The sequence below is a fragment of the Dendrobates tinctorius genome, unplaced genomic scaffold, assembly GCF_039654945.1.
Source record: "Dendrobates tinctorius isolate UK_male_01 unplaced genomic scaffold, ASM3965494v1 ptg000046l, whole genome shotgun sequence".
Lineage (NCBI taxonomy): Eukaryota > Metazoa > Chordata > Amphibia > Anura > Dendrobatidae > Dendrobates > Dendrobates tinctorius.
Window position 1 is genome coordinate 31,118,997 of NW_027361714.1, and position 18,573 is coordinate 31,137,569.

Genomic DNA, 18,573 nt, shown 5'->3' on the forward strand with positions numbered 1-18,573 from the left:
TCACATTGAAACAGCAAAGATCAAGATTGGCCCTTATACTTTTATTATGAGGGGTCAGCAGCAGCAACAGTATCACCACTACAGGACTCTGATTCCTGTAACTGTGCACACAGGTCTGGACAACTACTCTCTCCCTCCAATCACAACTGTCTCTGAGCTGTGCAATGGCTTCTATCCTTTTATAACCTCTGATGAGGTAATGCAGCCAGCCAATCACAGTAATGCGAATATCAAGATGGCTACAGCATTACAGTGACTGGCAAGCAATCTCCGCTTGCTTATTGGCAGAGCAACAGGTGCCATACATTTGTGACGGTGATTCAAGCATTCAATCTGAGCTCCAGCCAATGCTCGCCGAGTGCCGAGCATATCCGAGCTCCCAGATACTCTAGTAATATCCGAGTTTCACCGAGCACGTTTGCTTATCACTAATTACTATATCATATTGAAAAGAATGAAACCAGTTGTAAAAGTACAAGACATAGATACAAATTTTAATATTTAGAGCATTTATAGTATCTGTGAGGCATTCTTTCATTGTAAGTGAATATCTTGCATAGACTGCAGTGTACTAATGTTGGCCTTCTGCTAACAAAGAAAAATACAAAGATATAACGCCTTTGTTGGTAAATATTTGTTTGAAGCACAGTGTATTTATTATGTTAATGTTATCATTTTAAAACCCTCCACGGGTACTGTATGCAGGAGAGTACATGTGCATTGTGTTATATCGTGCTGTGTTCTATAAAATAGAAGAAAGTGAATCAGAAAATAAATGTGCTAGATCTAATGTTTAGGAAGAGACGTGATGAAATGAAACAGGAAAAAAAAAAAGAAATCAGGTTTCTAATCTGTGCAGCTGACAGCATTCTGGGGAACCTGTCCCTTTATTGCTTTCTAATATGCAGGACAGATGGGACATTTAACGTGGCATGACTGTTCATTCCCAGCCAACAGTGTAGCCTGCCTCTGTCCATTATGCATTAAAGCAAACCAACAGAGTTCTGTCGTTTGCTTTTATGGGTTGTATTTTGCATTATTTTGGCTGATTCGAAGCATTCTGTTGAAAAAGGATTGGATTTTATAGCTGGTGTTGGAATATTTGTTAGAATTTCTTTCCAGATAAGCAATAAAGCAAAATATTTAACATTGCTAAAGAGCTCTACATTCAATTACTGTGCCTATATGCAGTTTTAAAACTAGGTAATGTTTTTGTTTTCTCATAAAACTATTTTTGACATACAGTATATACAGTAACGTAGCAGGAGTGAGAGATATTAGCTAGTTAAAAAAAATCATAACACATGATGTTTGAGAAAAGACTTCAATTGACCGAAACATTGCCGTCACTACGGGCTATTACTTTTTTTTTAGTTTTCTATTATGGGAGTGCTGCCTTCATTTTTGTATGTATAACACATGATATACTTTTTGCTTTTGGTAGATCCCTCTTTGATGAAGAATAGCCAGCTGATATTTTAAATATAATATTTTAAAGATTTGGGTTAAAGAAAACTATTGGATGTGATTTGAACGGAGGCTCCGAATCATCATTGCCTTTGTGACTATTTTTTTGTCTAGTTTTGTGTGTTTTGTGACTTTTTTATCTGCAGCAGGTCATGATTCCATTTCAGCCTTTTCTGAAGTCTATTTTATTTTTGCTCATGTTTTCAATTTTTTATTTATTTTTTTAGCAGTTAGTAAAAAAATAAACACATTACTTTTGAATGCCATCCATGTGCCCATGTGTCCTTCAAATTCTAATCTTTTATTACTGTTTAGATGGTAAGAGGTGCTTGGAATCAGTCGATCTTACATACTGTACATTAAAATTCATGATTAAAAAATGCAAAAATATTAGGAATTGTATTAATGTTTTAAATCGATAATATCTAGTGTGTATAGTAAATATGATGTCAATAAAACAAAAGAAAACTAAATCATGGTGGAAGGATTTTACATGATAATTAGAGAGTGGTGACCTTGACACTACTGGTCCCTATTTAGATGTTTGTGAAACATGTAAGTCTTCTATCTGTGATTTTCATGAGTAGAACATGTGTTCATTAAATTCTACAGTGCTAGTCACTAGAGTTGAGCGAATTTGTTCGGATTCGGTCGCTAAATCTGAACTTGCCATATTTGTGCCATATTGGTTCCCTACTCGTGCCGAATGTATGTCTTATGATTGCTTCTGAACATATTCGCCGATGTCTACTCCCATTGACTCTAATGAAATTCAGCTGTGTTCGACTAATATTGTGAAAACAATATTCACTACCGATCGTATTCGGAACCGAATCCGAACAAATTCGCTCATCAAACAAAATCAGAGACATGTCCAATTTTGACTGAATTCACAGACAGAAATTATTAATACAAGTCTGTGGGTTAATGAAAATCACAGACAGCAGATGAATGGTATCAGTGTTTAATCTATGTGATTAAAACAGTCCATGTGTTTGTGATTAAACAGAATCTGTAAGAAGAATCAAACCTCATAAGCCATTTACCTGGGCATTAGAGATGAGCGACTGTGCCTTTTTTCGGGTCGAGTCGGGTTTCGTGAAACCCGGCTTTCGCAAAAGTCGGGTCGAACGAAATCGGCAGATTATCGTGAAAAGTCGAAGGCCGACTGAAACACGAAACCCAATGCAAGTCAATGGGGAAGCAAAGTCGGCAGGGAGTGGAGGACAGAAAACACACCTACAGTGCCCTTTTGAATGCCAAAAACATCAATTCTTATTACTAAAGCATTTCAACCTTAATTTACTTCATAATACTAGTTACACACTGAAAAATGGGGGTTATTTGGCTAAATTTTTTGGGGGGGTAGGGCTGGCTCCAGGTTTTCATGTGCCCTGGGCCAAAGAGCACCCCTTTAACACGCAACACAACTCATGATGCTCCGCTACGGCAGAGAAATAGCGGTATAGTACAATGAAAAATACTTCACTTTTTACATCTCATGACTGATATCCATTTTAAATTCTCCAATAGCTCCAAAAACGGACAGTATATTACTCCATACAGTATTATGGCCACCGCATAGTGCGCTATACAGAGTAATGAGGCTCATATATTTCACCATACAGAATCATTGGTCCCATATAATGTTTGAAACAATATATGATGAGCTACACATGACGTGATGTCATTGCGCTCTCTGATCAGAATATCACTGTAAGGAAACACGGAAGACGTCATGGCAGTGGAGCAGGGAGAGGTAAGTATTTCAACTTTGCAAGTGCTGTGATCCTGAGCAAGCAGGGGGGGCCCACTCGTTGGCGACGGCACTGGCACAGGGCCCCTCATAGTACGGCAGTGTGTCTGATGGTGGGTGTGCACCCCCACCGTCAGAGACACTTGATTGCACTATGAGGGACCCTGTGCCAGTGCCCACGCCCAAGAGTCGGCCCACCCACCTGTCCAGGGCAACGGCACTCGCACGGTTGCGTGCGCTAGGTGGTGACCCCGGCCATGGGGGGAGGAGGCAACCCAGTTAGGGAGGTTTACAAAATGGCATATGTTGAAGTGGGACATTCACCTGCTGCTAAAGGCGAAATTGGTCAAGTCCCAGGAAGAGGAGGACCAAAGAAAGCCATTTTTCTGGCAACCTATGTGTCATCAGGGTAAATCCTTGGAAACCCATGCATGGTTCATTTTAATGAAGGTTAGATCATCCACATTTTGGGTCAAGAGACGGGTCCTTTTTTCTGTCAGGATTGATCCAGCAGCACTGAAGACTCTTTCCGATAGCACTCTCCTAGCTGGGAAAGCGAGCTCCTGTAAGGCATATTGTGCCAATTCAGGCCAGGTGTCCAGTTTAGCTGCCCAATAGTCAAATGGGAATGACCTGTGAGGGAGAACATTGATATGGGACGAGAAGTAGTTTGTAACGATAGTTGACAAGTGCTGTCTCGTGTCACTTTCAATCGATGCAGTATTACCAATCGTGTGAGCGGGACTTGAAAAATCAGTCCACAACATGGTCATGAAACCCCTGTCTCCAACGCCACTTCTGATGTGTGCACCACCAACACCTCTTCCAAGCTGCCCCCGGCCCCTATGGCTCGTGTGAGAACCATCACCGCTGCTGTGTGCTGGGAATGCCTCAAACAACCGGTTTACCAGAGTTGCTTATTTGTTAGCCAATATTAGGTCAAGGTTCTCCTGTGGCATGATGTTTTGGAATTTGCCTTTATGGCGTGGATCCAGGATGCTGGCCAACCAGTAGTCGTCATCGTTCATCATTTTGGCAATGCGGGGGTCCCTTTTTAGGATCTGCAAGGCATAATCTGACATGTGGGCCAATGTTCCCGGTGTCAATGATGCACTGTGACTGCCTCCACCACTGATTGGAAGATTGGAAGCTTTCTGACAAGCAATCCAGTAAATGATATATTGTTGGGATCAGGCTCTCTGTCGCTAGATTATGCTGCTCTCAGATTACATATCAAAATATGCTGACAGATTCTCTTTAACACTGTAATGAATAGGAGAACATTGGTAGCTTATTTACTTTTTCATTAGTTCTTCACTGATGGTAAAAACGTACAGACTGGTTAAACACTTATGAAAATTGGATCCAAAACACTTAGGAACAATGGTTCGTGTTTTATGTACAACAAATGTCAATGATGTCTGACTGAGAGCTTTTTTAAAAGCAGACATTTTTATTAACCAAATGAAGAGGCCTCAACCATCTAACCTTTATTTGACTGACACAGTAAGATAATGCAAAAGTAAAGACATCAGCTCAAGATTTCCTTGTGCCAGGGTTTCTTTAGGATATGCTTACTTCTGCATTATCAGTAATTTGATGCATAGTAATAGCATACAACAAAGCCATAATTAGTGTTAAGTGTGACTCAATTGTCGACAGAGACCTACAACACAAGTGTGAGTACTGGCTTATTGAAGCATATTACACATAGCTCGTGTTTCTATACACTTTTACGGGTGTTTTACTCACATTACTTTTTTATCTGTAACATTTTAGATTAAGCTCAGTTGCCATTGAGCTAGCTGAGGATTCCTTACAGAGTGGACGCACAGCTTTTGATGTTGAAATATGTCAGTGTCCTCCGGGATACAGTGGTACTTCTTGTGAAGTAAGTTTTTATTTCAGTATTACAGCATGTCACCTAAATGTTCTGCTCAGTTCTGATTATAACAGACTTAGGGTAGCTATTTCACTATGGGCCTGAAGGTTGCCTTACAATAGTGTTTTATACACTTTCAAGTAGTAATAATAATAATCTTTATTTTTATACAGCGCTAACATATTCCGCAGTGCTTTACAGTTGGCACACATTATCATCACTGTCCCCGATGAGGCTCACAATCTAAACTCCCTATAAGTATGTCTTTGGAATGTGGGAGGAAACTGGAGAATCCGGAGGAAACCTACGCAAACACGGGGAGAACATGCAAACTCCTTACAGATGTTGTCCTTGGTGGGATTCAAACCCAGGAGCTAACCACTGAGCCACCGTGCTGCCCAGTAGTAGTGTGGTAGTCCAAAAAACTAATAATCTCACAACTATCGGAGATTTTTCCATATAATCTAATAACAATATACTCTTTGGAGCACCTCATGAAAGTGGAAATAGATCTTAGATTGCACTGTTTTTGATATAATGTAGATGGGCAAAATGTCTACCATTTTTGCTCTTTTTTATTGTTTAGTAGAATTTCAAATGTCTCCTTATCTTCCATTGCCCCTTTTATTAAAATATATAAACAACCTATGGTATGACAGTAAAAATGATAATCACGACAATAATAACAGCATACTTCTGATAATGATAACCTTTCTTTATATAGTACATGCAATTAGAGCAGTTAGGCCAGAGTCACACTAGCGATAAAATCGGACAAATGCAATGAGATAAAAAATCGCATTGCATTCGTCCCAATGTTATTCTATGGTGCTGCTCCCATCATGCATTTTTTTATTGGATCCGTTCCTCGGACCGAGACAATCGCAGCATGCTGCGATTTTCACCGATTTTCGGATCGGATTCGACAATGCAAGTCTATGGATGCGATTAAAAATCGCATTGAAAACGCACCACACGTGTGACTTGCGATTAAATCGCAAGACTTCTCCAGGTCAACAGGAAAGAGCATCAGGCATTGACATTGGATGTCAATTTGGTGCTTAGATGCAAATAAAATCGGTTCATCGCCAGAAAATGGCATGACAGACGGATCCCTGGACAAGAATTCTTTGTGCGATTTCGTACCGGTTAAAATGGGACCGATTTTTTATTCGTTGTGTGTGACTCCAGCCTAAGACTAAGTTCACACGTTCAGGATTTGGTCACTTTTTTACATCAGTATTTGAAAGCCAAAAGGAGGCGTGTTGAAGTGGTGACTTGTTTCTGTTATACTTTTCCTCTGATTGTTCCTCTCCTGATTCTGGCTTCAAAATGCTGATGTGAAATACTGATTAAATACTGCATCTGTGAATGTGGCCTAAATGTGAATCTGATTTGAGAATTAATAGTCTGATGTAGAGTATTCTGTAGTATTAATGCAGATCTAAAACATGGAATCATCCCCTTATGTACAAAAACATTGCCTCTTGTTTTTCTATTGGAAGACACAACCACGTGAAGAGATATCACATGGTGTCTCAGAGGTCGTTAACCAATTTTTAGCAATATGCAGAATTTTATTCTTCTAGATCAACAACGATTTTTAAACTATTATGTATCATAGTCCCAAAACATCACATAATATAACATTGTTCACTTGTATAACCAAATACATTAGTAATTACATTAGTAATACTACTAGTAGTTGGTATACAGCAGAGCACTTAGTATTACTGACAGTGTGATTCTCTTTGAAACTGTCATTTCACTATCTTTTTACTTCTTTATTTTTCTTCAATATGTTTTGTTTCCTTTAAGGCTGTTCTTATTCTTTTCCTTCATATTCTTTCTATTTTCTGTCTTTCTGCACCACATCAGAAGAAAGTTGAAGCGTATGCTCCATTTAGCCTTCCAGTTAAAGGTGATGGTAAGGTCAGTTGGAACGCACAGCATGCACATTTATCACTGCTAAGAGGAAGGGTGTTACTTTAATTTTTGTCCTTGCCTTCAAATTTTTTTCTAATTCAAAACAGATAATGTTCCTCTGTAACTAACTCTTTCTATTTTGCAGTCCTGTTTGCCGGGACACAGGCGAGTAAATGGCACATTGTTTGGTGGAAAGTGTGAGCCATGTCGATGTTTTGGTCACTCTGACTCATGTGATGATAATACCGGATTCTGTAAAGTAAGTATTACTCAGTGTTTGTTTGCAAATCAGTGCCCAACTCCAATGGAAGATATTCACTTGTATTTAAGGAGGACCTTTGACAAAGATTATGAGCTCTACATTTCTGCATATAAAAGTAGTAGGAATGTAGATGAAAGAGGATTTTTTTGTTTGTTTTTTTTTCTCCACTCTGCTGTGAAGGTACAAGGCGCTGATATTACTGGCACCAATTTTCTTTTCTTTCAGCTGGGCATTTTCAATATTTTCAGATTTTTAGTTTATACCCACTATGACACTGTCCAATCTAAAATAAGCCGCATCATAGAGATGAAAAAGTAGACGCCCATAGGTCTGACTCAATAGAAATTCCCATAGAGAAAGGCAGAACTGTGACTTTGCCTCACGTGTCCTCTCTTAACAACTTAACACTTGTTATCTGATTTCATTATATGATGTTATTCAGCTTGCTATGACCTATAGACTCATATAGACGATTTAGGAAGCCTTGATCCGGTTAATTAAGCCCCGGAACACAGCAAAATACTTCCGGGGCTTAGTTAACTGGCGCATGTGCAGTCAGGCTTTTTGGCGCGTGTGCTGGCCAAGAATGCTTAGCGCACATGCAACAAATGGCGGACACCTACTCCTATTCCTCAAAAAACTGCGGACGGCGGCCAAGGATGGGGAGGTGGCACACATCTGGAACACCGCCCATCGAACAGGACCGACCTCGGTTTCATCGCCCGCCAAAACCAGCTGACAGATTTCCTTTAATACATTTACTCTTAAATTCAAATGAGAAAACCAGAAGCTGCATGTGACTGAACAGAGGCATGCTTTCACTTGTATCAGTTTTCAATGACTACATCTAAAAAGTATTGTTATTCAATGTGTTAAAAACAGGTGACTGATAAAATGCTTCCCAAGTATGTCCAGAGGCAATTGCTATGCCTGATGGCCTTTATTATCCTGTACTAAACTTGTATTCTCTGTAAAGGGGTTTTCCCTTTAAAACATATTTTGTTAACTGTTACTCACTATATCCAGCATTACTTGTCAGCTTCTGCTGACAAGTGTATACATAGAAATCGTGGGGCCCATAACCGAAGCTCTTATTTGGGCTTCCTCACTAAAAAGAAATTAATAAATAAATAAATAATATTCCTTTCATGGCTCCCATAAAATAAAGTGCCATCAAAAGTGCCCCCAAACACAGTATGATATCCCTATAGAGAACTCCTCCACAATACCCACCAAACTCATAGTATAACCCTATAGTCCACCCCGCAAATTATGATACCCCGACAGTGACCCCAACACAGAATGATACCGCCACAGTAACCCTTACACAATATGATGGTCTCCACAGACCCTCACACACAGTATGGTGGCCTCTACATAGCCATCCATATAGTATAAAGGCCCTCCGTACAGTTAAATAGTCCCCATTATTATTATTCATTTATATAGCACCATTGATTCCATGGTACTGCACATGAGAAGTTACATACAAATTACAGATATCACATACAGTAAACAAACTAACAATCGCAGACTAATACAGGGGGAGATGACCCTGCCCTTGTGGGCTTACATTCTGCAGGATGGTGGGGAAGGAGACAGTAGGTTGGGGGTTGCAGCAGCTCTGGTGATGGTGAGGCAGAAGCTCCAGTAGTGGTGAGGAGGCAGCAGGGTCATTGCAGGCTTTAAACTTTCCTGAAGAGATGGGTTTTCAGGTTCCGTCTGAAGGATCCAAATGTGGTTGATAGTCGAACATGTTGAGGCACAGAATTCCAGAGGATGGGGGATATTCAGGAGAAATTTTGGAGGTGGTTAGGTGAGGAGCGAATAAATGTGGAGGAGAGAAGGAGGTGTCTTGGGAGGACTGGTGATTACGTGAGGGAAGATATTGGGAGATTAGTTCAGAGATATATGGAGGAGACAGGTTATAAATGTCCTAGTAGGTCAGAATTAGTAATTTGAACTGGATACGCAGAGGGAATGGGAGCAAGTGAAGATATTTGTGGAGGAGTAGTGAGGAAAGAGATGAATTAGTCAGGCATCAGAGTTAAGGATGGACTGGAGAGGATGAGGGTGTTAGCAGGGAGGCCACAGAAAAGGATGTTGCAGTAGTCGAGGCGGGAGATGATGAGGGCATGTACAAGCATTTTAATAGATTGAGGGTTGAGGAAAGGATGGATTCTGGAAATATTTTTGAGCTGGAGGTGACAGGAGGTGGAAAGAGCTTGGATGTCCAGTTTGAAGGACAGGACAGAGTCAAGGATTACTCCGAGGCAGTGGACTTCCGGTATGGGGGAAAGCGTGATGTCATTAATTCAGATAGATAGGTCAGGTAAGGAAGATCTGTGAGATGGAGGAGAGATGATGAGTTCAGATTTGTCCACATTGAGTTTGAGGAAGCAACAGGAGAAGAAGGAGGCTATGGCTGATAGACACTCTGGGATTCTGGACAACAGAGAGGTGATGTCTGGGCCACAGATTTAGTGCTCAGTGTTGTTAGCATACAGGTGTATCAGGCTCCTGACAGCGACAGCGTGCAGCCTCCGCTGAGCAGGGACTCACCCGTACTGTAGGGGCCCCGGGGACAGGGATAGCCGGAAAGTACAGATGCACAGGACCTGAACGCTGAAGCTTTAGCAAGCAGGCACAGGACCTACGGTCATGTGACAGCAAGGGGGCGGGGCTTAGCATCCTGCTTTTAGAGATGGTAGAAAACTCAGAGTCAGGCAAAACGGAGGTCATGCACAGTCCGGGAAAACGAGGTACAGAATCGTGAGTCAGAGAATGGTCAGACATAGCAGAGGGTCACACATGGGATGGAGGCAGAAGTACCAGAGGGGCGATCACAGGGAGGTCAGGAACAAAGCCAGGGGTCATACACAGGATGGACACACAAGTACAAAATCAGAATCCAAGAGACGTAAACCGAGGACAAACCAGATCATACACCAAACAATCATACCAGGACAGATGAGAGCACAAACGGAGCAGGGTCGGGCACACTCAAAATAGGAGTATAAACGACAGGGGAGGGCCCTCACCTGAAGCTATAAAAACCCTCCCCAGACCCAGAAGGAGGCTCTACCAATTAACCCCTACACCGCCTGCCCAGCATTCTGAATAAACCATGACAAGGTGGTACTGGAATCCATGGGATTCTATGAGTTGTCCCAGGCCAAGCGTATAGATTGAGAAGAGTAGGGGACATAGAACAGAGCCTTGGAGGACTCCAACAGAGAGAGGGTGGGATGAGGAGGTAGTGTTGAAGTGGGAGATGCTGAATGTGAGATTGGAAAGGTATGAGGAGATCCAGGATAGGGCGAGGTCTTTGTTGCCAAAGGAGTAGAGGATCTGTAGTAGGAGGCAGTGGTCAACTGTGTCAAAAGCAGAGGACAGGTGTTGAAGATTGAGTATAGAGTATTGTCCATTAGCTTTGGCTGTAAGTAGGTCATTAGTAATTTTGGTCAGGGCTGTCTCAGTGGAGTGATGGGGGAGGCAACTAGATTGTAGATTGTCAAAGAGCATGTTAGATGAGAGGTGGGAGGAAAGTTCAGTGTGGACGTGCTGCTCCAGGAGTTTGGAAGCAAATAGGAGCAGTGATATTGGGCGATAGCTGGACATAGCGGTTGGGTCAAGGGTTGGCTTTTTAAGGATAGGCGTGATTGTGGCATGTTTGAAAGCAGAAGGGAAGGTACCAGAAGTTAGTGATAGGTTGAAGAGGTGGGCTAGGGATGGGATAAGAGGGGTGGGGAGGAAGGAGGTGGGATGGGAAGGGGTTGAGTGCACACATGATGAGATGCAATTTGAAGAGGGGACAATTAAGCTCCCCTTCAGTGATGTTGGTGAGTGAAGTTATTGGATTTGGGCATTGTCTGGTATACAAAGGGGTTGTGGTGGTTGAACAATGAAGACTTGCCTTGTTTGGTGGATCTTATTTTTGAAGTGTGGGGCAAAGTCCTCGGTGGAGGAGGGAGTTAAAAGTTTTGAATAACTGTTTGGGGTTGTAGGATAGGGAAGATACGAGGGTTGTGAAGTAGGCCTGTTTAGCAGAGGTGAGGGCAGATTTGAAAGTGAGTATTGACTGTTTGAATGCAGTGAAGTCGTCTTGCAAATTTGTTTTCTTCCAACGCCACTCTGCAGCCCTGGACACTTGCCGGAGCTTTTTAGTGATGCTATTGTGCCAGGGTTGTCTGTTGATATGTCACACTCTGCCATGAATGAGAGAGGCAACTGGGTTAATAGCTGATGTGAGAGTGGCATTGTAGAAAGCAGTGGCACTATCTGTGTTGTGGAGTGAGGAAATGGATGCAAGTGGTAGAATAGAGTCAGAGAGCATATGGGTGTCTAGGTGTGTGAGGTTTCTGCGTGGGTGTGCATGTTGCTGGACAGGGGTCACAGGGGAGGTGGACAGGGATGAGAAAGTGAGTAGATGGTGGTTGGACAGAGGAAGAGGGGAGGTGGTGAAGTTAGATAGAGAGCAGAGACGGGTGAAGACCAGGTCTAATGTATGTCTGTGTGAGTGGCTGAGGAGGACAACTGAGCAAGTCCAAAAGATGAAGTAAGGGACAGGAGTTTGGAGGCTGTTGACTGAAGGGTATCAGTGGGGATGTTAAAGTCACCCATGATAGTGGGGATTTCAGTTGAAAGTGAAGAAGCCAGGTAGAGAATTGGTCGATAAAAGCAGTGGTCGGGCCCGGAGGTCGGTATATGACGGCCACTTGGAGGTTGGAGGGAGAGTAGATGCAGACAGAGTGGACTTCAAAAGAGGCGAGGAACAGGGAAGGAAGAGGTGTGATTGTATTTAGTATATATAATATAAAGCATAGTATGCCCAATATATAGTATAGTATACCCATATAGTATGATGGCCACCACACAACCCTCCACACAGTATAATGGACTCCATACAGTATAATGGCCCCATTAGTCCTTCAACCAGTAAAATGGGCTTTGCACAACCATCTACACAAGGGGTCTCAAACTCAGCAGAGTAAATGGGCTGCACATATAAAAAATTTGAGCTGGATGGCCGCATTCCTTTCAAACCCATGATAGTGGGGATTTCAGTTGAAAGAAAGTGAAGAAGCCAGGTAGAGAATTGGTCGATAAACGCAGGGGTCGGGCCTGGAGGTCGGTATATGACGGCCACTTGGAGGTTGGAGGGAGAGTAGATGCGGACAGAGTGGACTTCAAAAGAGGGGAGGAAAGAGGTGTGATTGTATATAGTATATATAATATATAGCATAGTATGCCCAATATATAGTATAGTATACCCATATAGTATGATGGCCACCACACAACCCTCCACACAGTATAATGGACTCCATACAGTATAATGGCCCCATTAGTCCTTCAACCAGTAAAATAGGCTTTGCACAAGCGTCTAAACCAGAGGTCTCAAACTCGGCAGAGTAAATGGGCCGCACATAAAAAAAATTTGAGCTGGGTGGCCGCACTCCTTTCAAACTTAGTACACCTCGTACACACACGGCACCACTCCATACACCTCTTACACACAGGGCTCCACTCCGTACACCTCGTACACACACGGCTCTGCTCCGTAAACCTCGTACACACACGGCTCTGCTCCGCACACCTTGTACACACGTGGCTCCGCACACCTCATACACACACGGCTCCGCTCCATACACCTCGTACACACATGGCTCCACTCCATACACCTCGTACACACATGGCTCCGCTCCATACACCTTGTACACACACCACTCTGCTCCTCACACCTCGTACACACGCGGCTCCGCACACCTCGTACACACGGCTCCACTCCATACACCTCATACACACACGGCTCCGCTCCGTACACCTCGTACACACACGGCTCTGCTCTGTACACCTCGTACACACACAGCTCCACTCCGTACACCTCGTACATACACGGTTCCGCTCTGTACACCTTGTACACAAGTGGCTCCGCTCCGAACACCTCGTACACACGCAGCTCTGCTCCATACACCTCGTACACACGCGGCTCTGCTCCGTACACCTCGTACACATGCGGCTCCGCTCTGTACACCTCGTACACAAGTGGCTCCGCTCTGTACACCTCTTACACAAGTGGATCTGCTCCGTACACCTCATACACACACGGCTCTGCTCCATACACCTTGTACACACGCGGCTCCGCTCCATGTACCTCGTACACACGGCTCCGCTCCGTACACCTCGTACACAGGCGGCTCCGCTCCGTACACCTCGTACACACAAGGCTCCGCTCCGTACACCTCGTACACACACGACTCCGCTCTGTACACCTCGTACACACCCCGCTCTGCTCCGTTCTGTACATACATGGCTCCACTCCGTACACCTTGTACACACACGCTCCGCTCCGTACACATCATACACACGCGGCTCCGCTCCGTACACCTCGTACACACATGGCTCCGCTCCATACACCGCATATACACACGGTACCACTCCGCACACCTCGTACACACAGGGCTCTGCTCCATACACCTGGTTCACATGCGGCTCTGTACACACATGGCATGCCTCTGCTCCATACACCTTGTACACAGGGCTCCGCTCCATACACACATGGCTCCATACACCTTATATACACACAGCTCCACTCCGTACAGACACAGCTCTGCTACATCCACTCTGTAAACCCCTCCTGACCCCACACAGAAACTTTACCTCATCCAGCTCCATGACAACCAGCACAGACAGCAGCGTCTTGCATACACGGAGGCCACTGATCATGTGACCCCTGACTCCTCCCCCTCCTGTGACCTCATGCCCGGTCCTGTGCAGAGTGTGCACACAGAACAGCCATCGCGGATCGCATGCTCCAGAATGCGCGCCTTCCCCCTGCCTCAGGGAGTGAGACATGTGGTGCACCGCGGGCCTCGTGTTTGAGACCTTTGGTCTAAACAGTAAGATGAACATTACACAACCATCCACACTGTATAATGACCAGCACCCAGCACTCCAAGTATACAACCGCCCCACATAGTCCTTAAAACAGTATAATGAACCCAAAATAGACCTCCCTACAGTTTATTGATGGCTATATAGCCATCCAAACAGTATAATGGTCCTCATATAGTCCTCCAAACAGTATAATGACCCAACACATAGCCCTCCAAACAGTATGATGGCTCCCACATAGTCATCCAAATAACATAATGGCCTCCGCATAGCCCTCCAAATGGTATAATGGCCCCATAATGCATTCATTAATTTATATAAGCAAATCCCTCTCTCTGCTCCCCTGCTGGCTGCTCTGGTCTTTGCAGTGTGTGATGTGAAGCTCTGCACAGCATGTGTGATGTAGTGACATCATTATGCCAATGGAGCTGAGACATAAGAAGCACAGAGAGAGTGAATGAGGAAGGAATTGACAGCTCCCTGTTCTATGATTGCTTTCAACTGCATTTGCATCCAGGATGTAGATACATTGGAAAGTGTGATGTAGGGTGGGAGGTGGTGGGCGCTGCTGGCACTGGGCCCCCGACTCACAGATTACATAGTGGCCGCATGGTCTGCTGCTACTGGCGCCACACTACTGCCTGATGCCATTATTGTGGACCGGTTGGAGGAGCGAGATAACGTCTATAGTACTGTAGCCAATCACAGTGCTTGTACTGTCTCCATCAGTAGAACCATTAAGCCCAGTTATTGTTTGCAGTGTTGTTGACATTACGCCACTACTGCAGCCTTCACAAAATCAAGGGGTCAGCAATTGAAATGTAGTATTGGACCTGGGAAGGGTACAGTATGATTTTATTATTTTGAACACATCCATTATGAAATAATTAAAAAAAGTTGAAAGGCAAAAGCTGCTTTAGCTCATTTCGCTGTTTACTTGATTTCCCCTCTCTGACAAATAAACCTTATTTGTGAAGGAAAAAGGAAATCCAGCTTCATCCAAATAAAATCAAAGAAAAACTTTATTTGTGTTCCATATTTAAAAAACAAAATGCTGCTAGGACATATTGGACTAGTTCAAGGGAGGGTGGTGGTAACTACTGAATGCGTTTCGAACACAGTGTGTTCTTAAACTCAGTTTAGTATCAACAAACAGCAGTGGAAATATAAAGGTAGAAACCAGGTGAAAGATAATGAAACAGTTAACTGCAAACCGCCCATATGTGAATGGTTCTGTGAAAAGTTTTTTATTTCTTCTTTTTTTTCCCTTTTCACAATTATTATTTTATGCTCTAGTTACTATGGAACTTTTTTTAATTCATCTAGAAAAGAACGTGCAGTGCACGTTTTTCAAACAATCATTAAAACCGTTGATACACCTGTGGACTTATTGAATACCATGCATGAGGTTGAAAAACTCTCTTTCTGGGGGGCATGGCCTAGGCACAGGTGATGTAAGTCGCACTGCGTGCGTGTTCCTGAGGTAACCCTCTACAGCTACGGACTATGCAACTAAATGTCTAAATTTTCGCTCTCATTCATACTTACTTTTATTCAGCAAGTTGTTTGGCACGTTTTAAGACGTTTCCTGTCAAAATCGGATATACCTAGGACATTTTATCCTGTGGCGAAGACTGCGGCCTGCTAAGATGGCGTCGGTTGATGCCGTGTCACTGTGAGAGACCCTGTCTGAGGTAAAAAAGACTCAAAGACTGCCTCTTTTTTCTTTATAAATCTTTTATTTTTCACCTTTCATCACATTTGTGTGGATGTATACTCATTTTTCCACAATTTTTTGACTTTTGGAGCTTTTATCAATTTTCAGTGACATTTTCGTAATCTGAATACTGTGCCAATTTGCTTCAAGGCTTCCACTTGGACCTTCTCTGGATGTACCCCTGTTGAAACATGCGGTTTTAGCCCCCTTTTGACTGCGTTATACCTTGACACATCGGGGGTGAAGATCCTGTCAGAATCTACTCTGGGCGCCATCTTCTGCCCTTCAGTGATGTCACCGCTATTCAGGTGGTGTCATAAAATACTTCAAAACACCTCCTGGGACCTTCTGTGGGTGTGCCCCTACCCAACAAGGGGGTTTTCGCCCCCTTTTAACTTTGTTTAGTTTTGGCACATCACAGGTGAAGATTTAGACCGGGACCGCTGCAGGCACCATCTCCCTCCCTCTTAGTGACTTCACCACTATAAGCGGGCTTTTTCCTGTGTTCAAAGTTAAGCGAGATTTGCTCTAACTCTTATTTTGGGGCTGCCCCTTGTGAACCGGGGGTCGGGGATCCCTTTCTTGCTTGCTTTTATTGGGCACACCACCCTAGAAGTTCTCCTCACAGACTGCTGTATTAAGCCGTGCTGCGGCTTCTCCTCCTCTAGCAGTGACATCACAGTTACTCGGGTGGCGTCACAAAATACATTGGAACCCCCCGTGACCTTCTATAAGACTGCTCCTGTCTAACCAGGGTGTTTTCGCCCCTTTTAACTTTATTTTGCCTGGGCACATCGCAGGTGAAGATTTGGATTGGGACTGCTGCAGGTGCTGCCTCCCTCCCTCCCAGTGACGTCACCGCTATATGCGATTTTTTTTCTGGGCTCAAAATTGAATAAAAATGTATCTATCCCCATTTATGGGGATGCCCCTGATGGACTGGGGGGTTTTGGATTTTTTTTTAATCTGTTTTACCAGGGCACATTGCCTGAGAAGTTCCTTTGTCGGCTCGCCCTGTTCCTCTATACTCCGGCTGCTCCTCCTCCTGTGACATCATCGCTGCACCCGGGCCTTCTTCTGAATGAAGTGGAGATACCCAGCTGCATTGTCCTGACATGTCTGGCTGTGACAGGCATGTATCGCTATATACTCCCGCTCCACAGGCTTCCTCACCTCTGCCTATGACATCGTTGTTGATTGCAGCCTGTCTGGAAGCTGTGGGGGACTGCAGTCGCTGCCTATGGTAGTGGCCATTTTATTGGTGGGTCTAGTGTCACAGCTGCTGGGGGCGGCCATTTTCTTGGTGGGTTTGAACTCAATATTTGATGTTGCTTTATTTGCTGTGCTTGCATTGAAAAGTGTATACACATACTTCATCATACTGATTGGTATAGGGGATTGTTGCTCATTCAATATATAAATAACAAATATACTATATAACTAATATTAATTATTTAAAACTAAATAATAAGCTTATAAAGTATAATTATAATATTTAATATATAAATTGGAGGGAGAGGGGACAGAGGAAACAGAATAAATAATAATATTAGAAATAATAAATAAAACATAATAAAATACAAAAAACAAAAAAATAAAACAAATAAATAAATAAAGTAAAAATTGACGTTGGGTAGCGGTGGTCCCTAGCCGGTCACCTCAAAATAAAACATCCCTACACACTTCTGTGACATTATCTCCCGGGTTAGTTTATTTAATATAAAGTTGCTATTCTACTCTTTCTCAGTTCTTGGTTATATCACTTGGCAAAATGAGTCATTTCAACTCCAAATTACCTATGGCTAAAACTTCAGGTGTCTCCAGATCACAAAAACAAAATAAAGAACCCAAGTCTTCTCGTGGTATTTTCAGGGACGCGGTTAATCTATTGAGTCCGCCTAAGTCTCGTTCTCCTATTAACAGGGAGCGCTCACAGTCCTCTACCAACTCTGAGACCATGGATCTTTCTTCCTCTTCAAAGAGGAAGGGTCCCTCAGGTGGGGGGAGTACACAGTCTTCTAGTGCCAATTCCTTGGGAGAGGATTATACTTCCTCTTCCCCCAACCCTACTCCGAAAAAATCTAGGCCAAAGCCTGAGGAGTTGTCTGGGGCTTTCCCTGGCGCTACATCCCTTGTGGCATATATGAACACATTAGTTGAAAAACTCAGTGCCTGGATGTGTATCGACATGTCTAACCAAACAAAGCTTTTCCAGGACACTCTTGAGCACTTTACTGCCCGGTTGGATAACCATGAGACTAGGTTGGGGGAATTGGAAAAATCACAAACGTTATCTCTAAAACACCACTCGGAGTCCAAATCTGAGATACACCAGTTGCGACTTAAATTGGCGGATCTGGAGGACAATATTAAAATCAAGAGTATATCGGAAGATATTTCGCCCATCAAGCTTCCTGACTATGTTAAGGGGATTTTTAGGAGGATGATTCCCAATCTTTCGGATACGGATCTTATCATTGATCGTATCCATCGTCTTCCCAAGCCTCCTTCCATCCCCAAAGACCTATCTAGAGACTTAATTATGAAAATTCATTTCTACCACATAAAAGAGAAAATTCAGAATTTGGTCAGAATTAAGGGAGGCTTCCCGGAACCGTATCACCATCTTAAGTTGTTTACTGATCTATCTAAAGCAACTATAGAAGGTC

At 43.4% G+C, this 18,573-nt stretch overlaps 1 protein-coding gene across 2 annotated transcripts in view; it reads left to right on the plus strand.

Annotated features, from left to right (window-relative positions):
- LAMA2 (laminin subunit alpha 2) overlaps nucleotides 1-18,573 on the plus strand; it is a 1,313,887-nt gene that overhangs the window by 675,625 nt on the left and 619,689 nt on the right. For both annotated transcript variants that reach the window (XM_073575794.1, XM_073575795.1), the window contains exons 15-16: nucleotides 5,003-5,114; nucleotides 7,177-7,290. In XM_073575794.1, the coding sequence (XP_073431895.1) occupies nucleotides 5,003-5,114; nucleotides 7,177-7,290 (226 nt within the window). The remainder of the gene's footprint in view (nucleotides 1-5,002; nucleotides 5,115-7,176; nucleotides 7,291-18,573) is intronic.